The sequence below is a fragment of the Delphinapterus leucas genome, chromosome 19, assembly GCF_059928025.1.
Source record: "Delphinapterus leucas isolate spDelLeu-1000000601 "Yukka" chromosome 19, BTC_Dleu_Yukka2, whole genome shotgun sequence".
Lineage (NCBI taxonomy): Eukaryota > Metazoa > Chordata > Mammalia > Artiodactyla > Monodontidae > Delphinapterus > Delphinapterus leucas.
Genome location: NC_143147.1, coordinates 56186949 through 56211532, shown reverse-complemented (window position 1 = coordinate 56211532; position 24584 = coordinate 56186949). Strand labels below are relative to the sequence as shown.

The 24584-nt window shown below is 42.9% G+C and overlaps 1 protein-coding gene across 3 annotated transcripts in view; it reads left to right on the top strand.

Annotated features, from left to right (window-relative positions):
* The window catches only part of TEX2 (testis expressed 2), a 107403-nt gene that overhangs the window by 46885 nt on the left and 35934 nt on the right, over nt 1–24584 (top strand). For all 3 annotated transcript variants that reach the window (XM_022589157.3, XM_089901419.1, XM_022589158.3), the window contains exons 2-5: nt 166–1828; nt 18675–18875; nt 19851–20190; nt 21465–21712. In XM_022589157.3, coding sequence (XP_022444865.1) covers nt 191–1828; nt 18675–18875; nt 19851–20190; nt 21465–21712 — 2427 coding nt within the window. In that variant the 5' untranslated portion in view covers nt 166–190. The remainder of the gene's footprint in view (nt 1–165; nt 1829–18674; nt 18876–19850; nt 20191–21464; nt 21713–24584) is intronic.

Here is a 24584-nt window from a genome sequence, read left to right as displayed (position 1 = left end):
AAATTAAACCATTAAACCTGCTCAAGTAAAAACAGTGGCCATCTGCCAAGTAAAAGCATAATCACCATTTAGAAGTGAGCTTCACGTGCATTCCTGTCCACACACGACAGCGTGTCCCGTGGAGAAACCGCTTTCTGACTCCTGGTTTTCTCGCTGTTTTCACAGAGCTTGAGCCCTTGTGAAGCCGGCGATGACAAGTCTGAATGGTCGCCATGCCGAAAAAACCATTGACATGCCAAAACCGTCAACCCCCAGAGTGCACGTGCAGAGGTCCGTGTCCCGAGACACTATCGCCATCCACTTCTCGGCATCCGGGGAGGAGGAGGAGGAAGAGGAGGAGGAGTTCAGGGAGTACCTGGAGGAGGGGCTGGACGACCAAAGCATTGTAACGGGGCTCGAAGCCAAGGAAGACCTGTATTTTGAACCCCGGGGTGGCCATGACCCCGCTGGCCCTGGCGCCCAGCTCATCCTGGCAGACGGACTGTCCGTGTCCCCTGCCATCTTGCCCGTCTCCGAGAACACTGCAAAGCTGCTGGAGCCCCCTCCTGCAGCAGCACAAGTATTAAGCACGGTGCCATTGGCTCTGTCCCCGGGCTTGTCTTCGTCGGGGCCCTTAGCTAGCTCTCCCAGCGTGTCGTCCCTTTCTGAGCAGAAAACCAGTTCTTCCTCCCCGCTGTCCTCGCCTTCCAGGTCTCCCATCCTCCCTTCCAGTGCCTCGTCCTCCACCCTTTCCAGCGCAAAGCCCTTCATGAGCCTCGTGAAGTCCCTGTCGACCGAGGTGGAGCCAAAAGAATCCCCCCACCCGCCACGGCACCGGCACTTGATGAAGACGTTAGTCAAGTCTCTGTCCACCGACACCTCCAGGCAAGAGTCAGATAACGTGTCGTACAAGCCACCCGACTCCAAGCTGAATTTACACCTGTTCAAGCAGTTCACGCAGCCACGAAACACAGGTGGAGATTCCAAAACTGCACCCTCTTCCCCTCTGACGTCACCTTCCGATACACGCTCCTTTTTTAAAGTGCCCGAAATGGAGGCGAAAATCGAAGACACTAAGCGACGCCTTTCCGAAGTCATATATGACCCTTTTCAGCTTTTTAGTAAAATTATAGGGGAAGAAAGTGGCAGCCATAGGCCCAAAGCCTTATCTTCAAGTGCTTCAGAGCTCTCCAATCTGTCCAGCCTGAACGGTCACTTGGAAAGCAATAACAACTACAGCATCAAGGAGGAGGAGTATGACTCCGAGGGGGAGGGCTTGGGGAGCGACCCTGGCGTCCCCAGGAGTGACCATCCCCAGTCCTCCGAGGACCCTGTGAGAGAGGCAGAACCGAAGAGTTCTCAGGGGAGCAGTCTGAAGGAGGTAGGCCTGAAGACCGGCTCTCTGGTTCTTGAGAGGTGCTCTCTGTCTGCCTTGGTGAGCAAAGAGGATGAAGAGTTTTGCGAACTGTACACTGAGGACTTTGATTTGGAAACGGAGGGAGAGAGTAAAGCTGAGAGGCTCTCAGAAGTCCCTCTCAAGCCAGAGGTGCTGGCGGACGATGGCACGGCTCTGGACAGTGACCACGAGGTGGACTCGGCCATGCAGCACCCCGAATTGCCCGTGAAGACTCTGGGCTTCTTTGTCATGTGTGTCTATGCGTACCTCATCCTCCCCCTCCCCCAGTACGTGAGTGGACTCTTTCTGGGCATTGGCCTTGGATTCATGACTGCAGTTTGCATGATTTGGTTTTTTACACCACCAAGTGCTCATAAATATCACAGATTACATAAAAATCTACAACACTGGAACCCAAGGTCTCTGGATATCAAAGAACCTGAGATACTGAAGGTAAGCCTCTCCACAGTAGCTGGCTGGCATCTAGCCTCATTTTAGATCTGACTTTATTCTTTTAGTTCATTGTCACAGGTTTTTGCCCAAGCAGTATTTTTAAGACTTTGGGATCTGTTCATTCTCCAGGCACCCAAGAGACTTGTTTGGTAAACCTCATTCTAGTTCAGGTTTTGCCAGTTCACCATGTGGTTTTTCAAGGCTCTCCATGGCTCTGGAGAGTAGCATTTCCATCCAGTTTCCATTCCAGTCTCTCTCTGAATTTGCCAGGGATTTGCTACTTGCTCAGGATTCGTTATAGCTGAGTCTGTTAGGATTAAATATTCTTGAGACCTCGGAGCAGGGTTAAATACTCCTGGAATGCAAGAGAAGGGACAGAGGAAGAGAAGGCAGACTTAACGTCAGGGGTGGGCCACTGCTGGCACTACTCTTTGCCCTGCGCACAGCGGGGTCTGGGCTCTAGAAGGAGGCATCACTTTCCCGTGCACGTCAGATCTCAGGATTTGGGCCTCCTGAGGGGCGGCCGAGGCAAACCACTAGGGTGCAGAAAGAAACTACTAGAACTTCCATTTGTGTTTATTTCTGCATATTTAAAAAGTTTCTGGTTGTTGTGTGTTTCACAGTATACACCATATAGAAGTACAGCTGTAGCTTGTATAGGTCATAAGTCATAGGCACATACACACTTCTTTGTATATATATTTTTTAATTTTGGTAAAATACACCTAACAGAATTTACCATCTTAACCATTTTTAAGTGTACAGTTCAGCGGTATTGTATTTAATATTCATTCACATTGTTGTACAGCCATCACTACCATCCAGCTTGTAAAACTGAAACTCTAAACCCATTAAACAATAACTCCCTATTTTCCGCTCTGCCTAGCTCCTGGTAACCACCGTTTTACTTTCTGTTTTTTTTATTTTGAATACTCTAAGTATGTCATATTAGTGGAATCACACAGTATTTGTCTTTTTGTGACTGGCTTGTTTCGCTTGGAATAATGTCCACAAGGTTCTTACCTGTTGTAGCATATTGCAGAATTTTGTTCCTTTTTTAAGGCTGAATAATATTCCATTGTATGTCTGTACTTACTACATTTTGCTTATCCATTCATCTGTTGGTGGACACTGGGTTGTTTCCACATTTTTGCTATTGTGAGTAATGCTGCTATGAATGTGGGTGTATAAACAGGTTTTCAAGACCCTGCTTTCAATTCTTTGGGGTATGTACCCAAAAGTGAAATTGCTGGATCATATGGTAATTCTAATTTTGATATTTTGAGGAACTGCCATACTATTTTCCACAGTGGCTGTACCATTTTACATTCCCACCAGTAGTGTACAAGGATTCCAGTTTCTCCACATCTTTGCCAACACTTGTTATTTTGATAATTTTTTTATAATTCAAAGCTTGTTTGGTTTCTCTGTTAATAGGTTTGTCCTCCTCTCTGTTTAAATGAGTGCTCAAAAAATGGCACCATGATCTCTATTTATTACAACACAAAAACGAAAACAAAAACCCCACAACAAAACAAGGGGAAGAACTCTCAGGGTCCAAAATACTGTTTGTCTTGTTTTGTTTTTTAATTTCATAACCTTTTTTCCTTATTTAAAAAAAATGCACTATCAATGTTTAAAAAACCACAGAAAGCCCAAAGGAAAAAGATATTCTTTATCACACTAGTGGGAAGGAATTATAGTTAATATATAATATATACATATATGTAAATATATATTTGGTATATATCCTTGTTTTTTCCTACATTTCTGCATGTATGAGTACATATATCACACACATTCACACTCATGCACTCTTTTTGTTTTGATTTAATAGGATCATATATACAGGCATATCTCAGAGATATTGCAGGTTTGGTTCCAGAGCACCACAATAAAGCAAAATATTGCAGTAAGGGAGTCACACGAATTTTTGGTTTCCCAGTGCATATAAAAGTTATGTTTACACTATACTGTCCTCTGTTAAGTGTGCAGTAGCATTCAGTCTAAAAAAAACAGTGTATATATCTTAATTTAAAAATACTTCATTGCTACACAATATTGTAAATAAACTATACTTCAATAAAATAAATTTTTTTTTAAAGTTATTGCTAAACAATGTTAACCATCACCTGACAATTCCGGGTTGCCACAAACGTTCAATTTGCAAGAAATACAACATCAATGAAGCTTAGTAAAGGGAAACGCAATAAAATGAGATATGCCTGTGTTTTGCAGTTTAGTCTTTTTTTTTTTTCCCTTTCACATGGCAATATGTTATGAGACTGTTTCTTTTTTAAGAGAAGCTGGTGCTGAATCTTGAGGCTATGGCACACTTAAGCTTAGCATTAATATAAGAAGTGGAGCAAAAGTGACTCATTACGCATGGTTGCTAAACTTTTTTGATAGGGTAGTGCAGTGACTACCTGAATTACATGCCCTCTAAGGAAGTTAGCGCTAACTTTAGCAAAGAAAAATGGTACTTACATTAACTCCAGTGCCTAATGACTGACTGCAGTATTCAGTTTAAACTGGTTTGAGCTCATAATTATCTTGGGAAGATTTTACTTTTAATCCAGTCAATCTTTAATGCTGAGTCCAATTTACTAAGTAGTCTACTGATTAATCAGGAACTTACTACCTACACAGAGGATGGCAAAGTTATAGCACAGTGTGGTTGTTTTGATTTGATCATTGAAACAGTAAAGGCAGCACTACGATGCTGAGCACCGACAGAGGGCTGAGTGTTGGGCATATTATCTCATTTAATCCTCATCACAACCCTTTTCAGTTAAGTTGTGTGCTCATGAGGACATGAAGGCACAGAGAGGGAAGTTACTTGCCCAAGGTCACATAGCTAGTGAGTAGGGGAGCCATGCAGGACTGACTCTTTCCTTTCTTTCTTTCTTTCTTTCTTTTTTTTAAGGAAGGTGTTTCGCCCTTGATGCCTGGGATAAATGTGGGTTTTTGTTTCTTTTTTTAATAAATGTATTTATCTTTGGCTGCATTGGGTCTTCGTTGCTGCACGTGGGCTTTTCTCTAGTCACGGCGAGCAGGGGGCTGCTCTTCATTGTGGTACGCAGGCTTCTCATTGCAGTGGCTTCTCTTGTTGTGGAGCATGGGGTCTAGGCTCATGGGCTTCAGTAGTTGTGGCATGCGGGCTCAGTAGTTGTGGCTCACAGGCTCTAGAGCACAGGTTCAGTAGTTGTGGCGCATGGGCTTTGTTGCTCCACGGCATGTGGGATCTTCCCAGACCAGGGCTCGAACCTATGTCTCCTGCATTGGCAGGCGGATTCTTAAACCACTGCACCACCAGGGAAGTCCCGGGCCTTGGTTTCTTTATAAAACGGTTCTGTGAACCTGTTTCTGGGGGGAGTTGAAAGAGTCATTTTTTGAATATGGCTTGATTCCAGGGATTCGTCAGCTGGTTTGAGTTATTTTCTGTGCATCTGATGCTATTTAGTTGGTTTTTTATAAAGGATATGATGCAATTCTTGAGGGCAGGTATGGAAAAAATTTTTAAACATTCACTGCTATAGGAGGCTATAAAACCTCACTCTGTGATAAAACTCTCTAGTACAGAGGCCTAGCCCCTTGATCCTGCATACTTCCTGCCCTAAGTAGACTACATCTGGAAGCCCATGAACCAGTCAGGCGGGGAGCTTGGTACTCGGGACTGTTTTAGGAGACCATGTGATTTTAAACCTCTGAACCATATAAGTTCTCATCGGTGGGCCTAGGCAGTCCTTGCAGCCTGGACTGAGAGTCTGGTTCCTTTATTGGCTTCATAAACAATTCAAGGAGCATTGCAGTTTTGTTTTGTTTTTTTGATGTGCCTTCACATGACAAGGAAACGGGAGGAGAAAAGTAAAGCTTTTCTGTACTTTATCCAGGTGATTTTATTATTCCATCCATACTGCAGACATTTGTGTTTACAAATGACACTGCAGCAGTGATGAGTGTGTGGACTGGTGAGCCAAAAAGACTACTTTGCAGCCAAGTAGTAACTCTTCTCAAAGACTGCTGTGGGGTTGGTTAGGCCTCATGGTACCCTACCACCTCCCCAGTAACCCCACCAATCAGCAGCTCTACTGTCTGGAATAGAAGCTGTCGAAGCCTCTGTGAGGCCAAAGAGCTGTCACAAAGTCCACAGAATAACTCTCAGAACCTTCTCCAAAGCCTGCTTGTTCTTAATGATGGGAATGCATAGCTAATACGAAGCAGCAGTTAGGAGAACGATGTCGCCACCTGCATTCATAATAAAGTGACATGTGAATGCATGAAAGCCGGGGGAAGACCAAAATGTTAGGAGAAGCTAATGGGACTTACAGCATGGGGGTCTGGGTAAGTTAGCTCCTGGCGGGGCCTTGTTTGTGCCACTGAGTCCAGGGGCGGCATTGTGAGCAACACCCCTAGGTGGTAACCTTCCGGGGGTTTTACTTTGGGTGACTAGCTAGATACCCTGAACTAGGGGCCCTGGGAAAGAATGGGAGAATGAGGCATTTAGAGTCAGCATATTGCACTTGGGATGTTTGCCTTGCTGAGTGTTCTTAAGCAAGTTGGATGCTCTTTCTTTTCCAAGAATGTACTTGTCACATGACCAGGAGTATACAGTCAGTCTCCATATCCTCAGGTTCCCTGTCCCCATACTCAACCAACTGCAGATCAAAAATATTTGGAAAAAAATTCCAGAAAGTTTCAAAAAGCAAAACTTGAATTTGCTGGCAACTATTTGCATAGCGTTTACATTGTATTTACAACCATTTACATAGCATTTACCCTGTCTTAGGTGTTATAAGTAATCTAGAGATGATTTAAAGTATATGGGGTGGGGGCACTTCGCTGGTCCAGTGGGCAGACTGCATGCTGTCAATGCAGGGGGCCCGGGTTTGCTCCCTAGTTGGGGAACTAGATCCTGCACGCATGCTGAAAGTAAGAGCCCGCATGCTGCAACGAAGATCCCACGTGCTGCAACTAAGGCCTGGCGCAGCCTAAATAAATAAATATTTAAAAAATAATAAAGTATATGGGGGAGGGCTGTGCATAGTTTTTATGCAAATACTACACCATTTTATATGAGGGACTTGAGCATCTGTGGATTTTGGTATCTGCGGGGGTCTTGGAACCAGGCCCCCTTGGATGCTGAGGCACGATTGTATTTAATTCAGTGCCGTTCTTGCACACTAAGTTTCCACATGTCTATAATGAGAAACTTCCTGAAGATTTCAAAAGGTTCTTGGGTTTATGTTTGAGTGTATGACATGTAGTTGTGAATTACATTCATGAGTAAATTCTTTATCTCAGACTTATAAACCACCTGCAGAACACAGCAGTAGGGTGTTGGTTTCAGGAGTGATGATGTGTCTCTTTTTGAAAGATATGGCCTAGAAGGTTGACTAATATTACATTTACACCATTGCAAAACTAACAAATTAATTTTGGAGAACCTTTTTTCCTTAGGTCATGTCATATTTAGATATTTAATAAGAGGGATAGGTTTTTATAATAATTGCATTCCCTAAATACAGGCTGTGGTTTTGACATATAAAAGAATACTTTTTAGGGAGAACATTATCAGTTTTGAGAAGAAATTCTAACTTGTAAGTTTAATCTCAATTTCATGCAATTCTTTCTTTTCAGAAATTAGAGTGAGCAAACTTTAAGGCAAAAACAGCCTCATTACATACAGCCAAAAGAGACTCACTGCATACAGCCAAAAAAGGTTGCTCTTTTTTGGTGTCTTATAATCCCTAATACAATGAGTACAAGAAATAAAAAAAAGTATTTCTTTCCATGTTGTACTTAACTGAAAATATCCTGGCCCTCTAATGGGTCACTTAAGTTTCTGTGTTTGGCATTTATAATCATGGCTATTTCCCAGTGCCCCTTGTTGCTTAGGGGAGTTTGTCGGGTGAGGTGTTTCATTGCAGACACTCTCACTTGCAAGCAGGTACCCCATGTTTTGAGTTGGTTGGAGAAGCAACTGTGGGGAAAATGCTTCCTGAATTACACAGGAGCAATGGTAAGGATGTCAGGTGGCCCCAGCATGATTTTTTTCATCTTTTATTTTTTAATGTTTTATTGTAGGGGATTTCAAGTATACACAAAAGTAGAGAGAAGAGTATAATGAATCCCCATGTATCCAATACTCAGCTTCAACAGTTATCAACATTTTGCCAGTTTTCCTCTTAACCTATTAACTTATGGCATGGCTGAACCGTAATTCTGGTCCACCTATAGGTAACTGCAGTTTGTAGCATCATTTCCTTGGGAAAATGCATCCTGAATTCCAGCTAGCTATTGGAGGACCATCCTTTCTGGTTTTGTTCCAGGTGTCATCTGTGGAGTGAAGAGAGAGGCTGTGAGCATTGTGGGTCTGAGATTTCTCAAATCATGTTTTTTTTGAAAAGTAAAGTATTAATCATGAAAAAATATCAATGCTATATACCATTTCACTTCTAAATTTTATATGTAATGTATAAAGAAGATACAAAATCCATCGAAGATTGTTCTTATTGTGCAATAATTAGCCTTTCGTTTGCCATCCCCCCAAAGACAAGGAGATTGTAAGCAAGATGGCCCCAGGGCATGACAATGTTGTCATGTTGATGCCCCAGAGGCTCTTGTGAACTCTCTGATTCATTCTGTTTCTCCTTTCAGTGGTCTCCAAAATGGGTTGCTGAAGGCACGATCCAAGAAGAAAATATTAAAGTTTCTTTTTGTATATATTTTTACTCTTTTTATCTATAAGAACGTAAAAAAGCCTTGCTAATATTTAACATACAGATGACCATATGTTGACCTTTGGTCAAAATCCTTGGAAATTATCAAGAAGACTGTTTGAAATACGGATTTACATCCATTATCATTAACAGTGAGCCTCACCCTAAGTATATATATTGAGCCTTGATGTGTCAGCTGAAGATAGTACAAAGCTGTCAGAAAGCCAAAACTAAAAGTTAGTGAAAAGGCTAATTAATTCATTTTTTGCTCTGTATTTCTATTTTTTAATTTTTATAAAAGCTGTATTATGTTAGAACATGTATATAATTTATAAGTAAATGTCTACATTCTGAGTATATACTCAAAAAAATTTAACTGACAGGATATGTGATCTAAAGCTGATCTACTAATTTATTTGCTTGCTGATCTATTTTATAATTTCAACACTTGTTAATGTGATTTAATGTTTATCGTGTATTCACATAACTCAGACCTTGATTATTTTATTGGTTCATCTGATATGATGTTGGTTTTCTGTCTAATTTACATGCTTGTTATCTCCTACCTCTACCACTGTCTGCCAAGTCACATACCTGAATTTACAAGGTGCTGCCCTAAAGGATAGGAAAAACTAGGATAAAGGCCATTTTCCCAGGCAGAGACTGTGGCTTAAGCCCTGACTCCAGTGTGTCTGGTGACACTACTGTGAAGGTGACCTTGAAGCAGGCGGTTGGAGGATGTGGATAGTATTGATGCTGGCGCTTCCCTCCTTTAATGGACTTTTTTTTTTAAGATACTGTCTTCAATCAGCATTTATTTTGAATGTTGACTATTTGCTTGAGGCTATCATTCATAGTGTGAGTTCTGTCTGTAGGTCTGTCTTTCATGGGTAAAGTCAAATTAGCATCTAAAGTTCTGTAAAGTTTAGTAGACTGTTCCTGCCGTATTCTCTAAGTCCATGATCTGTGATATTATGTTTTGACTGATGACTCCAGTTCTAAACCATTAACACATCAAAAAGGGTTTGAGCCTGGCAAAGAGAAAGCCCTGCTTATGTTTTAGTTTGGGAGACAAAAGAAAAATAATCACACTTTTGTGTGATTTTTCAGAGATGTTTTTCAGCGGCAAGGGACCTTGGGTCCTGGCTCTGTTCTTATGTTTAGGATTTGCTCCTTCCCTGATAGAGTAGATGAAGGAATGATGCAGGGGATCTGAGTGGCAGGGGCCTTGAGGCCAGCACAACCACGTGACAGGAGGGTGTCAGCCCAGGCACCCCACGCACTGAAGATAGAGAAATCCCCATTGCGTCCTCAGGCCAGAGGGATGGCGCGTTTCTCTGGTCACCTCAGCGTCAAGCTGACGAAGAGAGCATTGGCCTTGACCTCCGGATTGGCACTGTAACTGAAAGTGAGCACAATAATACTTCTTCCAGACTTTATTATTTTGCAAAAGGTTAATTGTAGCTTTTAATCTTTCCAAGTATTAAACGAGTCCCTTTATAGATTGTGGTTTGTACTTTCAGCCAGACATGGCTTCTAAATCTAGTGGAGAATTGAAGAGAAACCCCTGACCTTTTACAACTGGGATCACAGGACCAGTCTGTGGGCCAGACAGCTGCAGCGCAGCTGACTGCGGTCATTGTCCCCCAGCGGCGGGCACTGTCTCTGTTTTGACAGTTCCAGCGTCAGAAAGAAACAAGGCTTGTCTGAGACGCTCTAGTGTGGGTTGAGAGCACCTCTGAGTTCTTTAGTTGAGTTGTTGAAATGGAATGAGTTGCTAACTGTATCTGTACCTCTTTAGACCCACCCACATAACGAAACAAAGTTGGAGAAAGATCTTACTTGGTAAGGAATTCAGGGTGAAGACTTTTAGAACAGCTGCGCAGTGGACAGTTGGTCACTATTTGGGGAACACGATGAAGACCTTGGAGTTGCTGCACTGCTCACAAGATTGGATATTTGGTCGCTTAGGTGTGGAAATTCCATGTGCAGCTTAACCCAGGGAGTAGATCAAGCCCCAGGTAAAATTTAGCTGATTGGTAGTATCCAAAGGCAGTCAGGGGACTTCCCTGGTGGTCCAGTGGTTAAGATTCCATGCTTCTGCTGCAGGGGCTGCAGGTTGGATCCCTGGTCGGGGGACTATGATCCCACATGCTGCATGGGCCACAAAAAAAAAAAAGGCAATCAGGGCTTGCACTGGGTAATTGCTTCCTGCAAGGGCAACCTGGATTTGAGTCAGTAGGGGTGCATTAGGGGGCAGAACAGGGAACTCGGAGAGCAGTCGTGCCTGGCCACCTGTTGGCCTGAGCCTCCCAGTGGCCAGTCTGCACCCTGGATGCCTGACAATGTGGGTTAAGCAGCAGCTCTTGTGATTCTCTCCGGGTTTCCTATCAGAGCTTGTAATGTTCCAGAAAGAACCCTACGTGGGAGTCAGGACACCTGGGCTCTAGTCACAACACTGCCCTCTCCTCTATAGATAAGAAGTGGCTAATTCAGTTTCTGTCCTGAAAAGCTTTAACAATTTTTACTCTTCGTTGTCTTTCTGAGGTTACTTCTTTTCTTGTTCTGTGCTCCTTTTTTTAAAAAAATTTTATTTATTTTTGGCTGCGTTAGGGCTTTCTCTAGTTGCGGCGAGCGGGGGCTACTCTTCGTTGCGGTGCGCGGGCTTCTCATTGCAGTGGCTTCTCTTTGCTGCAGAGCACGGGCTCTAGGCTTGCAGGCTTCAGTAGTTGTGGTGCGCAGGCTCAGTAGTTGTAGCATGCAGGCGCAGTAGTTGTGGCTTGGGGGCTCTAGAGCCCAGTCTCAGTCATTGTGGCTCGCGAGCTCTAGAGCGCAGTCTCAGTAGTTGTGGCACATGGGCTTAGTTGCTCCGCGGCATGTGGGATCTTCCAGGACCAGGGCTCGAACCTGTGTCCCCTGTGTTGGCAGGCAGATTCTTAACCACTGCACCACCAGGGCAGTCCCTGTTCTGTGCTCTTTGGTGCGATAATAATTTGGTGTTTCTCTTCAGGAACAGGGACCAAGTCTTCTATTTCAAATAAGCCCTACAGTTCCCTGTGCTTAGTAGGATCTCAGCTCATTCCTTTGCTTCTCTCCACCTGTGCAGTCACAACTATACCTACAGGCTGTGATGAGCACACCAGTCTGTCCTACTTACTTGTGCTTTACAGATTTTATTTAATCCTCACAGCCACCCTCTGAATTAGGCTACCTTTATGTATTCAGTTGACAAACATTTGTTACAACTGTGATTGTCTTGTGGAGTTTGTAGTTAAGTAAACCAGGCAGTTAATGAATACAGTGATAGGAGGAAGGTAACAGAGAACTGAGCCTAGGTAATCAGGGAAGCTTCCGAGGAGAAGCGTCATCTTTGCCATGACCTGAGGGATGACCAGGAGTTAGCCAGACTAAAGGTGGGGCTGTGCTGTGGAAGTGGGGTAGGAGCCTGGACCTCGTAGTCAGGCGGACTTGGTTTAAGTCCCAGATTTGCCACTCCACAGACCACTTTTTTTTTTTTTAACCCCTGTCTAAGCAAATCTCTTAACCTCGCTCACCGCTTTCCTCACCTGCAAATTCTTAGGGAATTGGCAGAAGTAAAGGAGATAATGCATGTGAGAGCCAGGATCATAATGTGAGCTTAAATGCCAGCTATTATAACGAATATTAATATCAGTATTTAAAAAATCATATGCATAAGATTTGTTCCTTTTCTATATGCAGACTGTACCTCAACAAGGTACTGTTATCGTGGAGAAAGTCATTATGGCTTGAGCAGAGTGGGAGGTGGGGACCAGGGAGGCATGAAGTTGGGAAGTAAGGTGTGCAGGACCCTTTTACAGGTGAGAAAACCAAGGGTCTCAGGCTAAGCATCATCCAACTAGGCGGTAAGTGGTCAAGCCAGGATTGGAACCCAATTGTTTCAGACTCTTTGCTGTTCTGCTAATGGATGTGGGTTGGCTTCAGTGCCTGTGTTTGGACCAGCAGCCTTTCATGTAATCAAGTAAGATCAAGGATCCAGTCTCACTGAAGCTAACAAATGATTGTTCACAATAGATGTGCAGTTCAAATCCTGATTTGTGAGTTGTATTTATTTGGTTTTGGCAGCTGTGGACTTTAGCCTCTGATAGATTTTTAACACGGTACCGCAGGAAGGAGGAAATGTGAAGATAAAAGGGAAGGAGAACCCACAGGTGCCTTTGTGTTTAGAGCTCAGCCACAGGTGATTGTGAAAGGATGGGGGTTGGGAGGAGGAGGGTCAAGCCAGCTCCAATCCCAGCTGGAAGAAGGGAGTTTGCCGCCGCTCGGGCTTTCCCAAGGAAAAGCAGCTCCTGGATTCTCTTCCTAGGCCTGCCCCTGCCTCTCACCACTGTCTCCTCCAGTGGGGCAGGCAGGGTCCTGTGGTTTTGAGCTGTGGAGGACTTGAAACTCTTCTCCATATTCCTGGGAATCAGGCTAGTGTTCTAGTGTTCTTGCAGCTTGGCCCGTGGTAGAGGGTGACCTGTCCCTGTCAGAGCTGTCGGCAAAGAAGGACAGCCACATCTCATCTCAGAACTGTGGCCACGTGGGCGGACACAGGCTGTGGCCCAGTGAGAACTCTGTAGAGGGCTCAGGTGGTAGCTCAGGCTGCTGGGTCAAGAGCCTGGCTTTGTGGCTAAAAACCAGTCCCTGAAGCACTTGGAAACAGTTGCTCTTGTTAACCAGATGTAAGAATTTGATGAGGAACAAAAACTGAGCAGCTGTTTGTTAGACTAGTGCAGAGTGATGGCTCTTCACCTGAGCAAGCCTGTAAACGGATGAGCTGATGCAGGGGTTGTGTCCCAACACGCGTGCCTGTGTCTTGTCCTTTTTCTACTAAAAATCAAAGGAATAAGCTAAAAGTGTTATGTAAGTTTGTTCACAAGTTGAGTATCTTTTAATGATCTTATAGAACTATAAGAGTTTTAAAAACTTTAGCCTTTTACCTAGATTACTTTTGTTCTTATTCCTGAGTTTTTAATATTTGATGTTAGCTTTTTAAAGGGGTTTTGAATTTCTAAAATGGAATGTTTCACCTGGAGACAGGTTTAGATTATCTTCTCATTCAATTAGGTAAAGCACCTACTAACACTGCATAAACCTGCATGTATGGAAGTGTCAGTAAGGAAAGAGGAGGGTTTTGACCATCCTGGTTGAGCCCAGTGTCTAGGTCTGAAAAGCTGGAACCCAAGAATTGGGCATGGGCTGTCTAGTAGAGTAGCACCAGCCACATTTGGCCATTGAGCAGTGAAGTGTAGCTAGTTTGAACTGAGATGTGCTCTAAGTGTAAAATACATAATGGATTTTGAAGACAGTACAAAACAAAGAATGTAAAATCTTATTAATAATTTTTAATATTTATTACATGTTGAAATGATAATTTGGATATATTGGGTTAAATAAAATACATTGTTAAAATTAATTTCACCTGCTTTTTTCTTTTTTAGTGTGGCTACTAGACAATTTAAAACTACATATTTTCATGATGCACATTTATGGCTCATGTTGTATTTCCATTGGATAGTGAGTGCTTCCCTGAATAATTCTGCATTTTCTGACTTAGGAAAGAAAAAATGAAAGCAATTGGATAGAAACAATCTTTTATTCCTAAATTTCTCTTAATTCATAAATCAAATAATCTGTCCAGTCGCAGGAGTTTCGAAAAGGGGAAATTCTCTAAAAATTACTCTGTTTCTCAGAGGCTGTCTTATTATTTAAGAGTAACTTCATAGTATAAAGCTTGTCTTTTTTTCCCTTCAGCCTTTCTAGTCTGATGGTGACTGGATGATAACTGTAATGTTGGGAATTTTGTCGAAAATTCCAGAACCATGTTAGTTCTATTGCCTTTTTTATATGTCTACTATAATCTAACATAGCTGGGAACTAATGAAAAATATTTTATATGGAGATATTATTGCAGAAATGTTTGTCATATCAAATTATGATTGTCATAATTCAAAAGTCATTAAATAAAGGGTGAGCATCTCAGCTAAGATGTTGTGATGGACCCACAAATGTATCACACATATTCTGTATCCTCAAGTAGCCTCTGCTTTAGCCAGGAGGTATACATTCAGAGTGAAATGACTCAAAAGAGCAATCCCAGGTGGGGACCATATGGCCAAATGGCTTATAAAGGACACTGATGGCAAGTTGCTATTTTAATTTCATAGTTGTTCCTTGACCATTAGAACTTCTTAAGCACCAGTCCCTCCTTCCCTCCCTCCATGGATTCTTCTTGGTTTTAGTAGCACTGCATGTAAACTCAACCTGGCCTTGAGCATGGCTCTGAAGCAGCCTAGAAAAATCAGATCTGCTGCAACTTCTCTATTAATCTAGTTGCCTTTAGAACTTTAAGCCTAGTAAACCTGTTATATGTAAGAATGTATTTTCTGCAACCAAATTGGATAAAAAGAGAACTGTGGATTATATGTCAGGAGATGTTTAACGAAAAATGTTTGTGTTTAAAAAGACAAATAAATACATTTATAGAAAACTCTACCCAACAACAGCAGAATGCATATTTTTTTTAGTGTACGTGGAACATTCCCCAGATAGATGATATTCTGGGCCATAAAACAAACCTTAGCAAGTTGGAAAGAACTGAAATTATACAAAGCAAGTTCTCTGACTATAATGGAAGTAAACTAGAAAACAATAACCGAAAGATGTCTGGAAAATTCGCAAATATTTGGAAATTAAACATACTTCTGATTAGCCATGGGTCCAAAGATAGTCACAAGGGAAAGTAGAAAATATTTTCAATTGAGTAAAATTGAAAATACAGCAAATCAAAAATTGCAGCTGATGCAGTGCTTAGAGATAAATTAATAGCAATAAATGATTATATTAGAAAAGAAATGTTACCAACATCAGGACTGAAAGAGAGGACATCACTACAGACTCTACAGACATTGAAAGAATAATAGGGAAATATTACAAACAACATTATGCCCAGAAGCTGGATAACTTAGATGAAACAGACAAATTTCCTTATAAGATAAACTATCAAAGCCCACTCAAGAAGAAATAGATAACCTGAATAGTCCAAGAGTAACTAAAGAAATTGAATTCATAGTTTAAAACCTTTCTACAAAGAAAACTCCGGATCGACATGGCTTCCATGGCAAATTTACCAAACCTTTAAGGAAGAAATATTAATTCTACACAAACTCCTCCAGAAAATAGGAGGAACACTTCCCAGCTCATTTTATGAGGCTAGATAATAATACCAAAAGATACTGCAAAAAGACTATAGACCAACTTCCTTCATGCACTTGGACAAATGAACAAACCACTAGCGAACCAAATTCAGCAGTGTATATAAAGGATAATAATAGTGTTGTGCTGGTAAACTGGCTCTCCGGTTGGTGGGGGGAGCCCTCTTTGTACTGATTTCCATGGTGTAAATCTCCCACCGTGGCCAGTTGCAAGTTACCAACATAAGGTCACTGAATGTGGAGTTGGGAAAAGATGTGTAGAATCAGCTCTCATGAGCTGGTATAGTCCAGCTTCAGCACGTCATGACCCATGCATAATCTTCCCAAGAATGCGAACTGTTCAACATTCAAAAATCAATGAACGTACTTCACCATAATAACAGACTAAAGAAAAAGACAAAAAACTGTGAACCAAAAATCATGCTTAGTTCTATACTTAGCAAAATAAGCCCACCCAAACTGATGCTCCAACAGTTCAGTCCACTTCAGGCCTCACTGTGTTCTGTATCGCTTGTCCCCTTTTTTGCTTCATTGCTTTGATCATTGCTGTTTCTTTACAAACACCTAGATTACACTCTCTTCCCATGGCCACTGCTTACTCATCCAACATTTTTTAATAGATGCAATGACTCGTTGGGAAGAGGGTGAGATATTCCTAGCTCATGCAAAAGATCTACTGAGGTGTATAAATCCATATAATTGGCTCATAAATTTCACACACACACACACACACACGCACACACACACAAACACATACCCCCAATGATAAAGAAGCATGTTTGTCTGTTTTTATTTCCAATAACACACTCAGGATATTCTTTGTGAGGACTTTTTTTTAATAGTTACTCTAGTGGGGTCATAGGATGGTGAAGTGAAGACCAGTTCTTCTCTACTGTTCTGGGAGTACCCTTGGGTCAAGAATGTTGTTGTTGTTGTTGTTTTTAAACGTCTTTATTGGAGTATAATTGCTTTACAATGTTGTGTTAGTTTCTGCTATATAACAAAGTGTATCAGCTATATGTATACATATTCCCTCCCTCTTGCATCTCCCTCCCACCCTCCCTATCCCACCCCTCTAGGTGGTCACAGAGCACCGAGCTGACCTCCCTGTGCTATGCAGCTGCTTCCCACTAGCTACCTGTTTTACATTTGATAGTGTATATATGTCCATGCCACTCTCTTAACTTCATCCCAGCTTATCCTTCCCCCTCCCCATGACCTCAGGTCCATCCTCTACATCTGAGTCTTTATTCCTGTCCTGCCCCTAGGTTCATCAGAACCTTTTTTTTTTTTTTTAGATTCTATATATGTTAGCATACGGTATTTGTTTTTCTCTTTCTGACTTACTTCACTCTATATGACAGACTCAAGATCCATCTACCACACTACAAATAACTCAATTTCGTTTCTTTTTATGGTTGAGTAATATTCCATTGTATATATGTGCCACATCTTTATCCATTCATCTGTTGATGGACACTTAGGTTACTTCCATGTCCTGGCTATTGTTAATAGTGCTGCAGTGAACGTTGTGGTACATGTCTCTTTTTGAATTATGGTTTTCTCAGGATATATGCCCAGTAGTGGGATTGCTGGGTCATATGGTAGTTCTATTTTTAGTTTTTTAAGGAACCTCCATACTCAACATCAGTAATCATTAGAGAAACGCAAATCAAAACTACAGTGAGGTATCACCTCACACCGGTCTGAATGGCCATCATCAAAAAAATCTACAAACAATGAATGCTGGAGAGGGTGTGGAGAAAATGCTATTCTTTTTAAAATCTTTGTATCAACTCCTGACACACTGCTTGGCACATAGAAAGATTCACTGCATGTTTGGATGAATGGATGAATGAATAAAAGAGAATTTTGAGCACCCCTCACTTGCCGAGGCTCTTAATTCAAGATTTTAGTGTGAGACTCAAATACTCACCGTGGAAATGGCTATTCCTTGAGAAGAATGACAATCCCAACTCTACTGTAGTGATCTTCAGCATTTCTCTGCTCATTTCAAAGACATAAAGTGAGGGGAGTGGGAACACAGTAATTAAAATTCCCTAGAGAACTTCTTTCAAAGAGATCTGGACCACGCATGTCATCTGGAAAAGTACCGTGGGGCTGGCAGAGTGTTAAATGATGAATACTGATTACAGCTCTGAGACTAGCTTTAGCACTGTTTTGTTGTGTGTAAGGGTTTTGAGTGTTGTTCATACCTTCAACATGTTTGCTCTCAGTACTCATACGTTGATTCTTAAACATATTAATGGGTGGGGGGGAACCTGGAACACGACTTTATTCATTTAAGTTACTACATATCTTTGAATTTTGACATACCATTGATCATACCTGTGATTTATTTAATGCCTAAGTCTCGATCATCTGCTTTACTGTGTGATTTCGCTGAGCTAGAGATGGGGAGTGGTAAGGTAACATGAGTTAATATGGTCTGTGAAATGTCAAAGATTGTTTGCAGGTGGGCTGTGTCTGCTTAATTAAGAAGGCCAGACTGGGATTACTTGTCCCCAGAGGAGGTCAGGCCGAGACAACTTCTTCTATTTACATGAACTAAACTTTTGAGTTTCCTGATTTGCCTTTCAGCTTTCAAGAAAAGAAAGAAAAGCTTTAATTATTTAGGAAAATGGACATTGTCATTCTCCCCCTAAATCCAGGTTTTTAGTTAACAAAAACATACCAGATCACCCCTCAGCACAATTATCCTTCAAGCTCAGAGACTTGTCTCAGCAACCTCTTGTCGTCAGTAAGTTAATACTTGCATCGTAGTCAAGTTTGGTTTCAGTGCCCTGAATACCAGAGTGGTCATCATTTTCATACTGAATCAGGTGTCTGCTTATTCTGATTTTACTAAAGGAAGTTTTTCTCCATCAGGGATGGATGAATGAGATTTACAACTATGATCCAGAAACTTACCATGCGACTTTGACACATTCAGTCTTTGTTCGACTTGAGGGTGGGACCGTAAGGCTTTCAAAGCCCAATAAAAATATATCCAGGAGGGCAAGCTACAATGAAACAAAGCCAGAGGTGACCTACGTCAGCCAGAAAATCTACGACCTGTCCGACAGCAAGGTGAGCCCAACTAATTTGGAAGCTTAGATGAATGAAAAGCATTTGGAATCTTGGACGCTTTACTGTAATTTTTCCCCTTAAAAGGTTGTGTGTTTAAAGTATTAGTGTAATTTAGAGCAGTGCCTCTCAAACATTAACGTGCATATGAATCACCTGAGCATCTTTCAAAGTACAGAATCTGATTCAGCAACTATGAGTAGGGCCTGAGAGTCTGCATTTTTATGAGCTCCCAGGTGATATCCATGCTGCTGGTCCACAGACCACACTCTGAGAAGCAAAGGCATCATACACTCTTCTGACTTTGAGAGTTAATTTTTTTGGTCAAACAAAAGCCACGTGTGGTGGTGCTAGGCTAATAACTAACGCAAGCTCTGTAAATGTGAAAACTATGGAAAATTATGCAAAATAACCACATTTTGATAAAGTATACTTCTGCTTTTGAGAAATGTAAATTATTTGTTATTCCAAAAAGCTATAGGTTCTCTTTGCTTGTAAATCTTGTGAGTGATCTTTGAGTTTCTCCAAAATGGCAGAATTATTTAAAATAGTTTTTTGACAAATTTATTCTTAACTTGTGGTTGATAAACTTGAGCTTCCCATCAAGATCTAATTTGATAAATTCATCTTTTTCCCCCCAGCTTAGGTTTGGCCCAGGGTCATTAAACTCAGTTGATATCCAAACTTAGTTGATGATAATCCATTAAATAATTATTCTGCTACTGTTACCTGAAAATCGTAGATATTTGTAACTCGTGCGAAATTCTTGAATATCTACTTTCTGGAATTATTTTGAAAGATAAGTCATTTCTAAAAATTCTAGTTTCTAAAGTCACGTTATGGACAGGTTGTAATTCTTTCACGTTCATCATTTTAGTCAAAAATACTATGAAGTTTGCATTTGTGCTCTGCACAGTAGTAATGCACAACGTAGCCAATTCTTAATTTAGAGTGTAAATCCTTTCCCTTTCTCTGTAGATTTATCTTGTGCCTAAAAGTTTGGCTCGAAAGCGAATCTGGAATAAAAAGTACCCCATTTGTATCGAGCTTGGTCGACAAGATGACTTTATGTCTAAGGCCCAGACTGATAAAGAGACTTCTGAAGAAAAGCCACCAGCTGAGAGGGAGTTGGGAGGCGAGGACCCTAAGAAGCCAACCCACCCTCAGGAGGGAACACGATCTGGCCAGCGAGATCAAATACTCTATCTCTTTGGGAGAACTGGCCGAGAAAAAGAGGAGTGGTTTAGGAGATTTATTCTGGCATCTAAGCTGAAGTTGGAAACCAGGAAGCCACCTGGTGTCTCTGGAAGTAAACCAGGTAATGACATGTGTGCTAAATGCTTATGTATTTTTAAAGGGCCCGTGGGAGAATCAAGAGAGAGTCCCGGGTAGGAAGAGAGGAAGACCACCGTGAATTGATGACTGTCTGCCGCCTAAGGTGTATTCATGGATTATTTGCCTTCTAGGCTGCTCACTGCAATACTTTGTACTGAATCATTTAACCAGTGATGGAACCATTTGCAGATGTATTTTTTTTGCCTTTGCTGGTTCCTTAAAGATTATATCAATATTTATGTTTATGTACTGTGGCTCCTCTGAGAGAAGCAGCAGAAGGAGAACCCTAGTTATAATAAGAAGGCCAGTGAGAAGGCAGCTTATGCTCTCAAGCTCCTGGCCTTCAACATGACCTCCACGCCTGAGATTGCCATCGAAGCACAGAATCCTTGGCCTCCTGACTCACTGCATTTGCCATCGATTACCCCGCCCCTCTGCTCATTTCCTATCCCTCTGTCCCATGTACTTTGCTTGGAACAGCACTGAATCTCTCACCGTCCTCCAGACATACTGTGCCCTGTCATTGCTTTTTGCGTATGCTGTTCCCTCTACCTGGAATGCTCTTCCCCCACCTAGGCCGGGAAAATGCCAACTGTTTCTTCAAGGGGCAGTCCAGAGGTCACTATCTGTGAAAGTCACTGCTGGAGGAAGCGCCTCTTGGCTCTTGGGCAGAGGGACTCACCCTGTCCCTTCTGCCCTGAAAGTCCTTTAGTCATGCTTCAGTACAGTGCTTATTACAGAAAATTGTGATTTATTTGCCTAGGTGCCCAAGTTCAAGGGCAGGGACTGTGTATGTCTTATTATTCTTTTTAATGTGGAGTTGGCCCAGAGAAAGTGCTCGATGAAAAATGTGTTGAATGAATGAATGAAAGATGTTTGTCCATCCACAGCTTATGGCAATTCCAGTTAGCTTTCTGCCCACTTTCTGTGTGCCCCTTGGGCTGTGTCAGTCCTTCATCTGACCCCAAGAGAGCACCAGAAAAAAAGAAAAAGGTACCTACCAGATATGTATCATGGCTCCCATTCCTCTGAATTGTCTTGAAGAAGAATAAAAACTGTTCTAAAAAGTTATCTATCATTACAATGGAAGGTGTCTTTCAGGGTGGGAAATAACCTTATAAATATGTATATTTTAAATAGTCATTTATAGCATTTTAGCTGCTTTTCAACTGTACCCAGTGGAGTTTGCTCTGTGTTCCATTTCCTTTGCCGTCGTTTTCCTCATCTGTGTTAACAGCCATCACTTCTTTGCTGCAGGGGTTTTGCCGTCACACAGCAGACACAACAGTCCCTCGGGGCACCTGACCCACAGCCGCAGCAGCAGCAAGGGCAGCGTGGAGGAGGTCATGCCCCAGCCGAAGCAGAAGGAGCTAGCGGGCAGTGTACGGCAGAAGATGCTTCTGGACTACGGTGTGTACATGGCCAGGTGTGTCCCCCAAGAAAACCGAAGCCCCCAAAGGAGCCCAGCGCAGAGTGCGGAGAGCAGCCCCACAGCTGGGAAGAAGGTAAAGCTGGCTACCTGGGGGTAGCTTTTTTGCTCTTAGATTCATTTCCTCATACATAAGCCCTTTGAGCGCCTCTTTTGTACCAGGCCCTGTTCTAGGCATTGGGGACACAGTGCTGAACCAGACAGATGAGGGCTGTGCTCTTAGGGAGCTTGGACTCTAGTCAGGGAGACAGCAAGCTGCAAAGAGCAAACATCAGGTGCCAATAAGCATGAAAATAAAGACAAATAAGGGAGGATGGAAAGTGGCCAGAACTGCTGTTTTAGATTGGGGTCGAGGACAGCCTCTTTGAGGACGTGACATTTGGGCAGAGACCTGACCAAAGTGAGAGAGTGAGCCCTGGCGATCTGTGTGAGAGGAGCATTCCAGGTGCGGGGACCAGAAAGTACAAAGGCCCTGAAGCAGGCCTGTGGTTGGAGTATTCAAGGAACTGTGGTGAGGTCAGCGTAGGTGACAGTGAGCAAGGGACAGAGGCAGGGCCTCGTGAGATCAATTCCTCGTCCGATCGGTCATGGGAGGCCCTGGGAGGGTTTTGAGCAGGGGCTGATGTTGATCTGACTTGAGTGTAAAAAGTCACGTGGCTCTCCGTGGAGACTGGAGAAGGGGCAGCAGGAGGAAGGGGCTAGGCTGAGGTGGTCATAGCAGGTGGTGAGAAGTGGCGGCCTTGGGGATACTGTTGGAGGGGAGCTGGCTGGATTTGCAGATGAGTTCCATGTGGGGTGGGGAGAACCAAAGGAGTCAGAGATTACCCCTAGCTTTTGACCTGAGCAACTGGGCCATCAGTAGGGAAATTCACAGAATCATTAGCAATAGAGGTCTAATTCCTTAATAACCATTGTATACTCAAATTCTCAGACTCCTCAGCTCTGTCCAGGGCTTTTGAAGGTTTACCATATGCATTATTTGCAAAATGTAACAAGCTGGACATTGACTCAAGATCATTTGTGATAAGATGACTAATATAAGCTGCCATATGTCAGAGTCTGTAAGGCACTGTAATAGATCCCTTGAACAGTCTTGCAAACCAGGTGGTATTCTCTCCATATTATAGATGGAGAAACCAAACTTCACAGGAGTTAAGTAGCTTAATGTCACAGTTGCTAAGTGATGGAGTGCACAAAACCTGATCTGAGACTCCGAGGCCCTTTGGCTGCCAGGACTGCCGTCTTGGTGGGTCATTCTCAGACTGTGCTTGACCTGAGGCCTCCAGCCGCTACGCCCCCTCAGGTTCTGAGGCACAGCCTCCCGCCCGTGGAGCACGAAGCCTGTTTCTTCCATGTTCAGTTACTAAAGTGTTTAACCTCTTATAGTGACTGTATTTCTGTTAACGGGAAGCATTTGGTACCATCCTGTTTGTGCTTTCAGGCTTTAGTCGTTCTGTTGACCCTCTTCAGTGTGGAAGAGGCCCCAGAACCTTCACCCAGCCTACTTTGTCAGGGCCAAAAAAGACCATATGCCTTTGCTGGCCTCTGACCCACCGCCTCCCCCTCTGACCTAAGTTACCAGCTAGAGTGGGAAGTAGACTTCCCTCTAAGCTAGAGTGGGGTAATAGAAACCTGCTCTGGAAATGTCCTGTTTACCAACAGTGAGTCCCACTCCCCCTAATTCCCTTTCTGCCTGGGCTGTCAGCTGTCTGGATTCTCATTAGACTCAGGAAAATCAGGAGGAGAATTGTGTGATGTAAGAAAAGGATCTAATAAATAAATGCTTGCTTTTTAAAAAAGAGTTCTGTAAATTAAAAAAACAAAAGTTTTAGAACATCGCTTCCTCAGTATGTGTTACATGTGCCTGTTGTATCGTGTAATCACTGGGGTCTGTGGAAGCCCCAGGAGGGCCTGGGAGGTCCTGCTGGCACAGAGCCTGACCCCTCAACCTTGCGCTGCTGTCGCTGGGGTGGGGTGGGGGTGTCTCTGGTACAAACCTTTTTTCCAGGTACTTAGCACTTAACCCCTTTAAACACCAGAACCTTCTTTTCATCTTCTAAGTTAAGTCTGATTAAAGTCTTTAAAAACCACATTGCGCTTCCTGTCCCCCTTAGGCAGAGCAGGCAGGGATGATTTAATCTTTTTCCTGGTGATTTAAAGACTTAATACAACACATGGAAATTCAGGCCTGTTGTCCTGCAGGGCTATCGAGGTCAGGCCTTTCACCCCCGTCTGAACCATCCCAGACCACAGACTCTGCAGCATTTTCTGTCACTTGTCTGTTGGCTGGTGTTAGTGTGTGTCCTTCTAGTTGCCTTTCCTTGAGTGCTTATCCTCATCTCCCACCCCTACCCCTAATCTAATGGTTCTAATCTGCATGGGCTAGGCAACCAGAGAGCCAGAATTGTGTGAACACAGGCAACTGTCTTTGAAAGAGGGGCTTTTGAAGCAAGTGCGTGAGCTTTAGCGCTGGGCTCCCACGTCTACTTGGCCTGCCTGAAGCATGTGTGGGCCGCGTCTTGGCTCTCAGGAGTGGTCTGGTAGTAGAGACAGTCATGAATAAGGTATAGATGTATGTTTTAGTTATCTATTGCCGTGTAACAAATAGCCCCAAATGGGATGGCTTAAAACAATAACAGTGATTTATTTTGCTCACAGATTTGTAATTTGACTGGGCCTAGCAGTAAAACCTTCTCTCTGTTCCATGCAGTGTCAGCTGGGGAGGCTGGACGGGGGGCTGGAGGACCTGCTTCCAAGATGGCACTTGCATGGCTGGCAAGTAGTTGCTGGGTGGTGGCTGGGAGCTCAGCTAGGGCTGGGGGCTGTGGGCCTCGGTTCTTCCCCATGTGGCCTGGGCTTCCTTCAGTGTGGTGACTGGGTTTCAAGCACAAGCGTCCCTAGAGAAAGAGCCAGGTGGGCTTTTTATGACCTAATCTCAGAAGTAAAGT